We start from the raw sequence: 15,984 nt of genomic DNA, 5'->3' as shown, positions 1-15,984 counted from the left end.
TATAATTTGAAAATAAAACAACTATACAAGCGATAAAACATATATACCACAACCATAACTCAACTAACGAAAGAACTGCTAAGAGATACCACAACTATAAAGCGAAAACAGGTGAAAACTAAGGGGAAAATAAACGAACTGAGAGGTGGAAGGGGCCCAGAGAAAAAATATAATCCTTTTTCAATTTTGAGCCTAACTTCCACAAAGGAGTAATAATGTCAGAAGCCCCAAAATTCCGAATTATTTTCTTTTCAAACAGTTTTTGGTAAAGAACTGTAGTAAGGGGCGACCCGGCTCAATAGTAAACGGAACTCTAAAAAACGAAATTTTGATGCTAAAAGATACATCAAAAGAATCGAATTTTCACGCTGATTCTAAATATATAAGTTTCAATTAATTTAGTCGTTGTCATCAAAAGTTACGAGCCTGAGAAAATTTGCCCTATTTTGGAAAAAAGGGGGAAACATCCCCTAAAAGTCATAGAATCTTAACGAAAATCACACTATCGCATTCGGCATATCAGAGAACTCTATAGCAAAAATTCCAAGCTCCTATCTAAAAAAATGTGGAATTTCATATTTTTTGCCAGAAGACAAATCACGGGTGCGTGTTTATTTGTTTGTTTGTTGTTTTTTTTTCTTTTCCCCAGGGGTCATCGTATCGACCAGGTGGCCTTAGAGTGTCGCAAGAGGGCTCATTCTTACGGAAATGAAAAGTTTTAGTGCCCTTTTTAAGTGATAAAAAAATTGGAGGGCAAATAGGCCCCCTCCCACGCTAATTTTTTCCAAAAGTCAACAGATTAAAATTTTAAGATAGCCATTTTGTTCCGCATAGTCGAAGACCATAATAACTATGTCTTTGGGAATGACTTACTCCCCCACAATCCCTGGGGGAGGGGCTGCAAGTTACAAACTTTGACCAGTGTTTACATATAGTAATGGTTATTGGGAAGTGTACAGACGTTTTCATGGGGATTTTTTGGTTTGGGGGGTGGGGTTGATGGGAGAGGGCTTTGTGGGAGGATCTTTCCTTTGAGGAATATGTCATGGGGGAAGAAAAATTCAATGAAAAGGGCGCAGGATTTTCTAGCATTACTATAAAAAAAACAATGAAAAAATAAACATGAAAACGTTTTTTCAAATGAAAGTAAGGAATAGCATTGAAATTTAAAACGAACAGAGATTATTACGCATATGAGGGGTTCTAAAAAATATTTTAGCATAAAGAGCGAGGTATTTAGGAGGAGATAAATACCTCAATCTTTATGCTAAAATATTTTTAGTAATTTCAACTATTTATTCTACGGCCTTTTTGATTCAGGGGTCATTCTTAAAGAATTGGGACAAAACTTAAGATTTAGTGTAAAGAGCGAGGTATTAACGAGGGTACAAACCCCCTCGTACACATTATAAAAATATAAGAATATAAAAGTTTGTTACGTAAGTTAATTCTTAAGTTACGTATATTTTTTACTAATAAAAACGTTCGTTGAAAATTAAAAGTTCTAGCAGCCTTTTTAAGTAACCGAAAAATTGGAGGGCAGCTAGGCCTCCTTCCCCACCCCTTATTTCTCAAAATCGTCTGATCAAAACTAAGAGAAAGCCATTTAGCCAAAAAAAAATTAATATACTAATTTCATTTCAATAATTTATGTGCGGAGAGCCAAAATCAAACATGCATTAATTCAAAAACTTTCAGAAATTAAATAAAAAAAACTAGTTGTTTTATCTGAAAGTAAGGAGCGACATTAAAACTTAAAACGAACAGAAATTACTTCGTATATGAAATGGGTTGTCCCCTCCGCAGTCCCTCGCTCTTTACGCTAAAGTTTGACTCTTTGCCACAATTCTACTTTTTAAAACAATTAAAAACTTTAGCGTAAAGAGCGAGGGACTGCGGAGGGGACAACCCATTTCATATACGAAGTAATTTCTGTTCGTTTTAAGTTTTAATGTCGCTCCTTACTTTCAGATAAAAAAACTAGTTTTTTTTTATTTAATCATAAGAGAATAGACTGCCACTACAACTTACATCATTTAAAAGAGTAAAAATCTCGCACTCGTGAACTTTCAAATGTTTCACAGGAAAATTTATTTCTTGTTGACCTTCAAAGGTGACTCGGTGGCTTTGGTTCTTCAGAGAGGATTAGGTAAAACTAACTGTTTCGACATGGTCGAAAAACAAGCGCAGCATGCACTATTTGTGCACTAAGGATTTCTTAGGTTTTTTAGTGTCATTACCCTTACTTTTTTATTTGCTTGGTGAATTCAAATGCTTTTCAGATACCAAAACAGTTCATTTTCAAATTTTTTTCAAGATGAAGAATCTTTAATATTACTTGACTTACTAGTGTCATTAGTCAAGTTTATTTTTGTGTGTGTATGTCGAGGGGCTGGACGTAGCAAAATTGCGTTCGCCAGGTAACGCCAGGTAACGTGCAACTTGGTTGAATTTTACCATACTTGGCGTGCAGTGTTTTGTGTTTAGCGCAAAGAGCGTGGTGTAACTGTTGGTATTTTTGCACGCCAATATGTACACCAGGTTGCGGAGTGCAGACTTCCCCTCGGCTTATGTATATTGACAGGTTGAAATAATTAATTAAAATCTATTTATGAATTGAAATATTTAATTGAAGTCTTTCAGCAAATAATTGACAATTTCTTTCTTACACACAATTTTCATCATTTTCTGATCAACTCTGAAACCTTATCTATGGGACCACCTCCCCTGGAAATTCACTTTAAGTCAAGTATTGAGTAGTGAGAAATTTTGACATACTTCCCGTAAAAAAAAAAAAAAAAAAAAAAAAAAAAAAAAAAAAAAAAAAAAAAAAATCCATCGTATTTGAACAAAAACTACTACTTTGGCTGAGCCCTATAGTCGCTTAATAAATTGTACGGTCTAGCTGCTATGAAAGGTATCAACATGATGATGCTGAAAAATATGCCAAAAAATAGTAGGCTGCGATTTATGCAGCTTATTCTTCAGTAGATGTTTAGTTTAAATAAACTAGGCTCCTGCTTTGTTTTAAACAGGCAAACATGATTGTTCTCCTGGGTGAATCTTGTGGGATTTCCATTAATTGATTTGTGTAGGAGGGGGAGAGGTTTAAACACCTAGTCCATTTGTGTGTAATAGCATTCATGTGTCCAATACGGTATTTTCCAAGCAAAATACATTTTACTGTCCTATACAAAGGAATAGCATCATCTTTGGACCTTTACAAGATATAAAGTAACACTAACCATTATTTATGCAAATCCTAATTTTCTACTTTGTAATTATTACGAGGTGCAGATGGCTATTTAACTAATTGTCACGGTCGTGATAATCCTGATTTGGCATAAACAGAAATGTTTCAGCAAAAATGAGAGCATTCTGCTTCATAAATTCAAATTGTTTGCGAGACAACACTGGCAATATCAAGTGTCCCAAGCACAGAGAAATTTTGCATTTTTGATCCAATTTTCAAGAGTATATAGAGATTACTTTCTCCTACTATGTATCACGTCAAGATTTTGATGGTTTTCACATCAAACATTTGCCAAACCTTTACGATTTAGTGTTTACTGACTTTCACTAATTTCAAACATGTTGGGACATAAAATAAAGCTGTAAATGAGCAAGTCTTTTCGTACAATGAGTAGTCAATATGAAAATACTCAGGACCAGGTATGTACATCGGAGTTTGGGTGGGTGGGTGGTTCCAAAATTTTTGGAGGGGGGAGGATATAAATAGAAAACGTGAAAAGAGGCAATACCTCGGGGGATTATTATAAAATACAATATTTACAACCTCAAAAGTTGGGGGGATATGGACTTGAAGACCCTACCATGCATACACATCATGTTCAGAATAGTAGCTGAAGGTAAGGAAACGCAAAAGTTGATGAATATTACTGAACCATTTCTTACGTGCCACAAACAGAAAACGAAAACAGAAAAAGCAATCAATCTCTCTCCAGGTGAAAATCGACCGAGAAAAATATCGAGATCTCAAGATCATCAAGATCAAGAAAAGCGCAAAAATCAAAAGAAAAACAAACAAACGCTTGATTCAATACAAATTAGTGTTGCTTTTTTAGTATTGAGGAGACTGTCTACAAGAAAGCAAGTAAATTGCTTTGAAAAGTACAATACCCTTTGTTTTCATTCACATGACTTTTTTCTTCAATGCCTAATGCGTTTTCTTTCCTATTAATGTGGGCTATCTCCTTCAATTCATTAAATAAAAAAACAAGTCTTTTTTTAACTAAAAGTAAGGAGCGACATTAAAACGAACAGAAATTATTCCGTATATGAAAGGGGCTGTCCCTCCTCAACACCTCACTCTTTAGGCTAAAGTTTTTTATTGTTTTAAAAAGTAGAGTTGTGACAAAGAGTCAAAGCTTAGCGTAAAGAGCGAGGCGTTGAGAAAGGAAAAGCCACTTTCATATACGGAATAATTTCTGTTCGTTTTAAGTTTTAATGGCACTCCTTAGTTTTAGTTACAAAAGACTTTTTTTTTATTTAATTTCTGAGCGTTTTCCAACTAATGTAGGTTCGAATTTGGCTCCCTGTACAGGAAAAATTAAAACAAAATTTTCATATTAATTTTGGCAGATTTATTCCGTATACGAAGGGTTGCCACCTCCTCAATACCTTGCTCTTTACGCTAAAGCTGTTAGCAATTAAAAAAAAACTTCCTATTCTAATTAAACGGCCCCGTGTTTCAGCAGTCGCTCTTAAAGAATTGGGACAAACAGTCAAACTTTACCGTACAGACCAAGGTATTAAAGAGGTGGCAACCTTTTATTTATGAAATAATTTTTGTTCGTTTTATGTTTTAATGTTGCTCCTTACTTTCAGTTAAAAAAAACTTGTTTTTAAAATGTAATTTCTGATAATTTTTCAAATAATACTGGTAAATCTGGCTCACCCTCTACACCCCCCCCCACGGAAAAATCCTCCTTGGACATTTCATCTAACGCAAAATACACCCCCCCCCGTCAAAGTTCCTTCAGACAAATTTCATCCTCACTGAAAATCCCCCTCCCCGTAAAATTGCTTGCGGACGATTCAGCCTGAAAAATTCTCCTTAGCATTCTTTCATTTCAATAAGCCTTTAATCTCTAATCGTTTTCTCGATCACTCCAGAAATGCCCCCTTCCATGGAAATTGTCTTACGGAAATAAAAACACGCCGAAAATAGACCCCGGTTATTTTCCCCAGAACATTTCCACATGTAAAATTTGGCAAAGGGAATTTAAGACAATTAAAAAGAATTTTGTATAGTAATTCTGTCAAATCTCCCCAGTGTAACCTTTCCCCTGGAAAATTTACCCCCCCCCGGAAACTTACCTCCCCAAGGAAGTGTCTTCCCACAGAAATCCACCCCAAGTACATCCTCCCCCCGAAAAATGTCTGTATACTTTCCCAATAACAAATACTATGCGTAAAAAATGGGCTTACAGGCCTCTCCCCATGGACTGTGGGGGGGACATTTTATATCTAAAGACAAAGTTATTTGAATTTTCGACTATACTGAACAAATTGGCTTTCCAAAATTTTGATCAGATAACTTTGGGGGGGAAATGGGCGTGTGAGGGGCCCGGTTGCCCTCCAATCTATTTTGTCACTTAAAAAGCGCACTAGGAATTTTAATTTCTGTTCGATTGCACCCTCGCCGGATCTTTTAGGACCATTATTTCAATACAATCACCCCAGGGAAAAAAAACAAACACGCATCCGGGATCCGTCTGGCAAAAATAGCAAATTTTCACATTTTTGTATATAGAGGCTTAAAACTTCAACAGTAGGGTTCTCTGGTACGCTGAATATGATGGCGGGATCAAACAGTTCGTGGTAACGAACTGTAGTAAGGAGCGATCCGGCTCAATAGTAACCAAAACTCTAAAAAATTGAATTTTGATATCAAGAGCTACATCAAAAAAATCGCATTTTAATGCTGATTTTAAATATATAAGTTTCATCAAGTTTAGTCTTACCCATCAAAAGTTACGAGCCTGAGAAAATTTGCCTTATTTAGGAAAACAGGGGGAAAAAAACCCTAAAAGTCGTAGGATCTTAACGAAAAGAGGCCTCTTTCGAACGGAAATTATAAGTTCTAGTGACCTTTTTAAATTACCAAAAAATTGGAGGGCAACTAGGCTACCACGCTAATTTTTCACAAAGTCGCCGGATCAAGATTTTAGACAGCCATTTTGTTCAGCATAATCGAAAAATCTATGTTTCTGAGGACGACTTAATCCCGAGCCGTTCCTGGAGAAAGGACTGCAAGTTATAAACTTTACCCATTGTTTACATTTAGTATTGGTTATTAGGAAGTTTATAAACGTTTTCAGGGGGATTGTTTCGGTTGGGGGTTGGAGGGTTTGTGGGGAGGGTGTTACGTGGGAGGGGGATTTCCATGGAGGGAAGGGAATTGTCCATGAAGGGGGCACCGGTTTTCCCAACATTATTTAAAAAACGATCAGAAACTAAATTAAAAAAACAAGTTTTTAAAATTGAAAGTAAAGAGTAACATTAAAACTTAAAACGAACAGAAATTATTACGTATATGAGGGAGTTGGCCCCTTGTCAATACCTCACTCTTTACGCTGAAGTATTTTAGTATTTTCGAAAAATCTATTTATTCAAATTTAACGGCCTTTGTGATTCAGGGGTCATTCTTAAAGATTTGAAAAAAAAATTCGAACTTTAACGTAAAAAGTGAGGCATTTACGAGGGGAGAATATCCTCATATAGGTAAAAATTTCTGTTCATTTTAAGTTTTAGTGTTGCTCCTTACTTTCAGTTAAAATAACCTGTTTGTTTTAACCTATTTTTTGAACCGGGGCAACCCCGCAAGCATTAGGCTATTATCTGCTTTAGCTCTATGAAACTCCTAATGTGACCGCTTCAAATCCGAAAATGGAAATTAATACCCACATTTTAGGAGCACGATCGGTAACTCATAAGAGCCAATTTTCAGCGAAGAAGATTACATTATTTTTGAAAGCTTGAACATCGAAATCTTGATAACAAAAATGAATTCCTTTGAATTTTTAATTTATTATCATGCCAACAGATTTGCAAAATAGTATACACAGAATAGTATGTAGTATGTAGCAGAATAGTATGCACCTAAAAAGGTCAAAGAGTGTCACACAAGATTTCAAAAAAAAAGAGATTGCAAAAAAAGAGATTGCAAAAAAAAGAGATTGCGAAAAAAGAGTTTGGGTTTTTTACAGAAACAAAACAGGAAGCTATGTTTAATTGAAAGATAGAGGGCTCGATTGCTATTTTGCATTAACTATATAATAGTTAATAAGGCAATGTCTCTTGTGACGAGGCCAGAACAGCCAGGAGCTCATATGGTACGAGCTCTAGCAAAATTCTAAGAATCAAAAGATTGATTTAAAAGAGACGTCAGATGCTTAATGCCGGTTGGGATTTAAAATAAGAGTTCTGAGACACAAAGTCTTTCTAAATATTCAAAATTCATTAAGATCCGATCATCCATTCGTAAGTCAGTTTGTGCAGGCCCCTGACACACCTACCAATTTTCATCGTCCTAGCACGTCCAGAAGAACCAAACTCGCCAAAGCACTGGAACCCCCTAACTCCCTCAAAGAGAGCGGATCCAGTCCAGTTACGTTAATCACGTATCTACGATACATGCTTATTTTTCCCACCACGTTTCATCCCGATCTCTTCACTCTAAGCGTTTTCCAAGATTCGAATTGAAAATGGAGCATCTGCGACATAAGATCTTTCTATATATCAAGTTTCATTAAGATTTGATCACCCATTCGTAATACAAAGATACCTCAAATTTTACGATTTCCCATCCCTCCAGCCCCCCCCCCAGATGGTCAAATTGGGGAAACGACTGTTATCAAGTCGATTTTTGCAGTTCCCTGACACGCCTACCAATTTTTGATCGTCCTAGCACGTTCAGAAACACCAAACTCGCCAAAGCATTGAAAATCCCCTCCCCAACTCCAGCAAAGAGAGCGAATCTGGTCTGGTTATTTCAATCACGTATCTAAGACTTGTGCTTATTCTTCCCACCAAGTTTCATTCCGATCTCTGTACTCTAAGCGTTTTCCAATATTTCCGGTTTTCCCCTCCAACTCCCCCCAATGTCACCGGACCCGGTCGGGATTTAAGATAAGAGTTCTGAGTTACAAGGTCCTTCTAAATATCAAATTCCCTTAAGATCTGATCACCCGTTCGTAAGTTAAAAATACCTCTTCTTTCCGAATTAACCGAAATACCCCCCGCCAACTCCCTTAAAGAGAGCGGATCCATTCTGGTTGTATCAATCACGTATCTAGGACTTGTGCTTATTCTTCCCACCAAGTTTCGTCCCGATCTCTCCACTCTAAGCGTTTTCCAAGATTTCCGGTTTTATTCCAAGATTTCCGTTTTCCAAGCGTTTTCCAAGATTACCGTGATACAAGTTTTTCAATCTACGGGCTTGAACAGATAATTTTGGGCTATGCACGTCCAGCAGTAAATACTGACAGAATTTTTTCACTATTTTTGTCACCTGCTTTTAGAGACATAATTTTAATTTCTCAGGAGACGGTGTGCCTATGCTAGGATCCGGAAATGATTGTAATTCCGAATACCCCTATTCCATGCTAGGTTTTTTTTGCGGGGTAGCCTACATGTTGATTTTCAATTTATCTAAACATCCTTTGACCAACTTGGCAAGAAAAGTCAAAAGATGAACTCAGCATGCCTAAAAGTATCAATTGGCTTGTTTCAAATAAACTAGCAAGATTATTTAATGATTGTGTACCTGATTGCCAACACAACATTTTTCTACAGTTGCTCAACTTAACATGGTCAGAAAACTTTATTGAAATTTCACTTTTACATGATTTTAATTTACCACGGCTAAAATAACTTTTCCTTTTTACTCTAACAGGTTTTAAATGCCTGACAGTCACGCATATTTCCACTTAAAATAAATTTATTTCTCTGTTGTCCTTGTAAAGCTACGCTTGAAATGTTGGTGATTTGAAAAAAATACGCCACTTAAAAAATAAATTTGTGTCCATTTCCGTTTTCTGAAAGATAAGTCAATAAAGTTTGTAGATTCAACTGACTTAATGCCATCGTCATTTCGGTTTATATCATCTCTGCTTTAAAGTAACTATTAGAGGCAAGATGGCAGTAAAATTTTTAAATAGAATTTGCCCAAGTCCAATTTCATTTTGTGCGAAAATATACTAGCCAAATAAATCTTCAAGGGAATGGGATCTGATAAGAGTTTTAACAAACTCGAAAAATTCAAACTCAAGTGTAACTGTTCTTAATTTTCAAATTCGAGTAGGGCTCGATTTTCTCATCTTTGAACCTTACTGAAGAATTTTTATTTTGTACGACATATTTATTTTGTATAACATAACATGGGAATTCAAGTGTCTTAAAAATATTTGCACATATGAAGAAAAAAAAAAAACAATAGAAGGACTCAGTTACGTTTTATTAGACGTAAATGCACATACTATATAGGTAAAACCTAAAGTTGTTGTTAAATAAATTCAAAGCAAACATAGAGCACAGTCCAATCAATTCAAGAAAATCTAGAGGGGCACATTTCTGTTGTTTTTCTCAATTTTTCAATGAAAATACTAATTAAAATTCATTTTTCAATTGAAGCCTTTCACAAAGTTGCAAAATCTAGGGGGGGAAATAAATAGGAGTTTCAATATAAACCTTGTCCCCTCCTCAAATTGACACCCCTGATAGAGCATCAATTGCGTGGGGCACTAATCTTCCTTTGACTTTAGTAAAGAACAACCCAGCGCGAGAGAAAGATCGTTCAGCTTCTACACTTATAGATTTTACTGATAAAAGTACATGGAAATGCTTGAAGTTTTCACTTTGAGCAGAGGTTGACTCCTACCATTTGAAATTATTTGCTATATTTATTTTTGATAATGACTGTTACAATTTAACAAATATATTCACTTACATATTCACGTTTTCTTTTAGTCTATTAATTTCTTACAGTTGCGTTGCATCTTTATCAAGCTTTGAACTTGTTTTAAAATAAATAAAAGTTACCGTGGTTACCACAAGGTACGTATGATACGTTTTAACCAGGAGGTGGCATGTATTTAAAAGTGAGACACAGGCTAACAAGATGGGAATAATACCGAAATTAGTAGATATTGGAGGGAAATATACATAAATCTCAGCATTTTTGAAAGCTCAAAAGTCTAACCTTTCCCTTCGTATGCACCTGATTAATTCTTAATAAGTATATGTTTTCATTGTACTTATCGGTTATATAATAGACATTTTACAATTTCGATCGCATATGATGCGAGCACGACACAAGAAACTGGTCAAGCAACTTCCTTATACGACACAACTAGCTTTGGTTTGGTTGCAAAATAAATTGTAGCTATATTTTATTTAAGTATTTAGTTTGTATTTCGGTTTGGTTTATGCAAACAAATTTGGGCTATATATTTGCAAATTATGAGGTAAAGCGTATATTAAATAAAGCAATGGTTAGTTTACGTATTTAATATATGCTATACTTCCCCCCCCCCTTATGTGCAAATATATAGCCCAAATTTGTTTCTAAACTATTATATATTCATCATATTTTGTTTCATTTCATTAGCATTAATGGAACTTCACTTCCCGAGTGTCTATTATATAACCGATAAGTACCGTTTTTATTATTGACAAACCAGGCAAAGAAGGGGGTAAGCCGTTATTGGCAAAATTCTGATTTCTATATTCGAAAAGTTATTCCATAATGATTCTTGGGAATTTATATTTTCATATAGGACGTTCTAGAGACGTAGAAACATTTATTTAGGGTTTGGGACTATTGTTGTTGTTTGTAAAACTACAGTTGTTTGTTTGTATTATAGGGTTTTTGTGTTGTATCTGAATAAAATCTGTTATATAGCCCAAACCTTAGTTCTTTGATAGACTGAGAAAGCTTGTATCCCCTAAATTAAATTTTTGGCATCGAGCAAAATGACAAGAAACGTTAGTGAAGGGGGCCACAATATCATCCCCTTACTTTGGATCAATATATCTAGACTCTAGTGCAACTAATGGATTGTTCACAATAGTGTGATAAGCAATGCGACCGAATGACCCAAATGACATAAAATGGCCATAATAATAAATGTTTTACTTATTTTTACCATTATATGACCGCCAACTTTGATGTACTCACAAAACCAATTAAGCATTTGATCGGTAATACATGGGTGACGATAGAAGTGAAGTTAATTTCTCTTACTCGTCTTACAAGAATCTATACGCCTTGTTGCACCTTACAACACGAATGTGAACAATGCCTAATTATATTTTTATTTTTTACCTTTTTTTATTCCTCTGAGTACATCGCAAGCCAATTTATTTTCAAAGCTTATATTTCAAAGCATATTTCAGTCATATTTTGATAGATATGTCGACAGATAACTCGCCATTATATGGCTCAGATTTTGAGACCTGGCGGAGGAACATGCCAATCAAACCCGAACTTAACAAATTGACAATTAAAAAATCAATACTTTTTAATCATCCAAACAAGATACAATAGTCCATTTAACTGGTCTTCCGTTACAAAAAGTTATCTTGAACAACTGCTCTTAAAAGTCTGCATACTTTCTAGAGATTTAGAAAGAAGTCAGGGAATCCATTTTAAGGATTTTGGAATAAAAAATGAGTTTTTTTAGGGATCTGTCACCAGCCTTAAGGATTTTGAAATATATGAAGTGGAAACCCTGATACGCACTACGGTATGATATATATTCACCTTTAAGTGAAAAGGGATATAAAATGTGGGGTTTATAATTAGAGTCAGTCTTATATCTCTAGATTTTATTCTACAGTTTTAAAGTGAAAGGTAAATTACATGAGTATTATAGTGAAGAGCAATCATATTTCCCTTAGGATCTAGCATAATTATTGCCTGTAGATGTGCAGATAAGTTTAAAACTCAATTTAAGTTTATTATTACTGTCGCATGTAATGCTTTTACAAGTATAGTTTGCTAACCTTTAGCCTTTGTGTGTCAATATACTCTTCATTGTATTTGTCAGAAGCTTCTATACCGCAGGATAGAACAAACGTAGATATAATACGGTTCAATGATTTTTAAAAACCTTGGACCGTTTCAGCCAACAGCAGTAACTCAAATCAAATGCTTTTTTTCTTCTCACGTCTCTGAGAAAAAACTCACTCTGCCAAATTTACTGCTTTATCTAAATATCATAATTTAATACACTAAACATCAACTAACCGCCTTGTTACCAACGTGCGTGTGCTTTGCATAAAACTTTAAGCTAGACTAAGTCAAAAAAGTATACATACATACATTTTTTATAAGACCAAAAATACAGTATTTCTGAAAACATAGAACATATTGTATGGAACAGATAATACAAATCTTGTATACCGCGCGTGCTGTGGCTATTTTAATGCTTTTTGGTTATAGTGAATCTAAAACTGTACACGTTGTAAAAAATATTTTAGGTATGTTTTTAAATCAGGTAATGACGGCTCAATCAACTTAAGCATAACGAATAAACTATATGGTATATGACTTATGATTCAAAAAGTCAAATTGATAACTAGGCGGTCTTAACTTACTCCCTTTGTCATCTTGCGCGACATATATTATTGCGAGGAATTCACCTTCCACAATAATATTTGCTGTTTCACACTAACATTGAAAAGTTTTCCAGTATATCCTTAAAATGTTTACTGAAGCTAGGCAGGGAAGGACAACCGTTTTTGGATATTTTGCGTAAAATATATGCTGGGTTTACTTCTGTTATTTTATAGCTATCCGAAATTCACTTACGAAACATCTCAAGGTTTGAAAAAAAATCCCACGATTTTAAATAATAATAATATAGACAATTAAAGTACCTCTTGATGGTAATGGTCGATATAAATACACTTTTCCCATGAGCCTAAGGTCAGGACTGAAATCCTGAGATCTGAGGAGTAAAATCCCCAGGAGTAGCAGCTCGGGTTGTCATGTACTGTTTGGCCTTTGCGCAACCACTTCCCTAGGTCTACTGTAGGGCAGATAATTTTATTTGTTATAGGTTTGGAGTGGGTTTGCTCTATTCATATTTTTAGCATATAGCGACGAGCTTATATAACTTAATACTCTCCCTTGAACTTTCTATCTTCTTTTCAAGGACGTGTCACAAACAAGGACGAATCCAGGATTTTTGTCCGGGTGAGGAGGGGTACAAAAATTGACAAAACATCAAAAATTTGCTTATATGCATTTTGTCATTGTTTATGAGTTGGACAAAAACTTTGGGGGAGGGGAAACTCGATCCCGGTACACCTCCCCTTGGATAGAGTCATTGGACAGGTTATATTGTTACTGTATTTATACTTTTCTAGAATTATTTTTTTCATTTTTTATAGATTGTTTTTTGGGTGTGCGAGTAACTGAACCGTCGTATAACTGAACCCCTGTAACTGAACCACCGATACCACCTGTAACTGAACCACAGTGCAACTGAACCTCTGTATAACCGAACCCCTGTGTAACTAAACCCCCGTGCACCTGAACCCCCGTGTAACTGAACCTCCGTGCAACTAAACCACCGTGGAACTGAACCATCGCGGAACTGAACCACCATGCAACTGAACCACCGTGAAACTGAACCCTCGCGTAACTGAACCATCATACAACTGAACCACTGAACTCAGTTTGTTCAGTATTCTAAAAATATGAGTCAATATCATTGGGTAAAACAAAAGTTATAATTTTACATGTTCAACCTTGTTGGAATTGTTTGTTTCTTAAAGTCTGGATATAAACGCCTGTCAAGGTCATCCATAAAAAAAACTTTGTTTTATTTTTGCAAAACAAGAAGATCTGATGTCACAAACCGTTAAAGCTGATTTATTTCTCTTTTTTTTCAGATGAATCAGACCTTTCTGGATGTTAAATAATAAAATTGTGTTTAAAATATTTGACCTTTGTGAATCTTGATAAAGAATTTTGATTAGAGGTTTTTGAGGAGAGGGGGACTGGTTGCACTCCAGCCATTTTTTCAACATATTCAGAAAGTTTTATACCCTTATACCCCTCAGGTTTATACCCTTATTTTCTGCAGGGGGTATTTTCGGGGAGTAATTTTCGGGGGGGGGTGGTGTATTTTCCGGCGACGGTATTTTCCGGTGACGATATTTTCCGCAGGGGGAGTTATTCTCCGGGGGTAAATGCTATGGGGGTGTAAATGCCTAGAACCGTTTGACCTATTATTAAATCCTTTTCCTTAACTTAGAAAGCTTTTTACCGAGTGAAATTACATTACAGTAAAATCCCAGTCTTTTGAACGGATGCGTCAACCCCAGGAAATTAGGAGGCTGGAAGACAAAAATATGTTTTTTTTTTAATTTAAGGGGGCATTTTCTTTTTTTTTTTCAATAAAACTACTAAAAACAAGCTCTTTACGATGAAAAAAAAATATCAAAAAGGGTACTTCTAAAAATCCAGGGGAGAGGACAATGTGCTCCCCCTTCAATTAGAATCACTGCTCTAGTGCTCTTGAAATTCCATGATAACTGGCTGGATTTTACGTATTGGACAGTGTTGCGGAATTGATTAGATTTTCAGCCAGCTTATGAAAGTTTTTCCCAACAAAACTTATGGTATCAATTGTCAAAATTTAAAGCCCTATTTATATAAAAAGAAGCATTAATATTACTTACGATAATAATCGGCAGGATTCTTGTACGCAGGGCAAGGAAAGTCAATAAAAGCAAAATATGGTAGCATCTCTCTTCTTGAACCGAAGTACATCAGCCTTCCAGACGAGATCAGCGCAATCCTAGACAACATTGTGAAGATCTCATAAGTAGGGGGATGTATAGTAAGTACCACGATTCTGCCTCTACTGGCCCACTGTCTTAAATATTCTACTAAGAAAAATGTATCAAAGATGTCCATTTTTTTGGCAGGTTGATCCACAACAATTATATCGGTATCTAGCTGAAGAGTACATGCAAGCACAAGTCGTCGCTTCTCAGAAAAAGTCAATTTGTTGACTTTGGTATCTCTTACTGGTTCAAGACCTAGATCAGTCATAAGAGCCAACATCTGAAAGTATAAATCATTAGTATACGAAAATACCGATCTTTAAGTCTTCAACGAAGACTTTACCAGTGGTAAAGTCTAAAATGATTAATCATTTCTTTTGTATGACTTTCTTGTCAGACTTTAGACTTTAGACTCTGTAGACTTTAGACTTTCAGACTGTAGACTGAGTTTTTCAGTTTTTTTGTTTTTCAGACTGTAGACTTTCTTGATTAGATAGTTCTTTCCTCTATTCCAAATTTCAGAAGAGTTTCCAGGTTCCTAACTATTTTTATCCCATCTTGTTCCCTATTCGTAATGTGGATATATTGCAAGGAACTTTGGAGGTTTTATTCGTGAGGCTTTCTTTGAATGCTAAATTAGGGCTTTTTTAGTTACATAGATTCTAAGAATTTAACCGGAATATATATTGATTTTGTATTTCGTTTTTAGCATTTCTAAATGGGATGTGTAACTAAAAGAGAGTAGACAGCATGTATATTTTTATTGCCTTTGAAAGTACTGGTGCACTGCCATGAATATGCTTAGGGCGTCACAAAATGGGAGGGGCATACAAAAAAAAGGTTTGGTCATACAGAAGGGGCATACAAAGAGTCAAAAGATTAATCAAGGGACAAGCATGGGAGTATATGTACTTAGACTGAATAAGAGTCGGAAATACAAAAGAGCAGATTTATATAAATATCTTATATCTTGGAACTTCAAAATTATCTATCGCTACTAATTATAACTATTATTAGTTAATAAGCATTGCTACCTAAGTTATACCACTGCCACTAGCTATATCACAGTATAAGTATATATGAACAGTAGCAAAAAATCCTATAAAATCCATTAAAGATTTTTGACACATATCAGTTTAGACCAGTGGTCGCTAACTT

General features: G+C 35.3%; 1 protein-coding gene across 1 annotated transcript in view; it reads right to left on the bottom strand.

Moving 5' to 3' along the window:
* LOC136028115 (ATP-binding cassette sub-family G member 8-like) overlaps window positions 1-15,984 on the bottom strand; it is a 57,166-nt gene that overhangs the window by 13,404 nt on the left and 27,778 nt on the right. Inside the window, exon 4 of the mRNA XM_065705758.1 lies at window positions 14,719-15,106. Within this exon, the coding sequence (XP_065561830.1) occupies window positions 14,719-15,106 (388 nt within the window). The remainder of the gene's footprint in view (window positions 1-14,718; window positions 15,107-15,984) is intronic.

This window comes from Artemia franciscana, chromosome 1, assembly GCF_032884065.1.
Source record: "Artemia franciscana chromosome 1, ASM3288406v1, whole genome shotgun sequence".
NCBI lineage: Eukaryota > Metazoa > Arthropoda > Branchiopoda > Anostraca > Artemiidae > Artemia > Artemia franciscana.
This window is presented reverse-complemented; position numbering and strand designations above follow the sequence as displayed.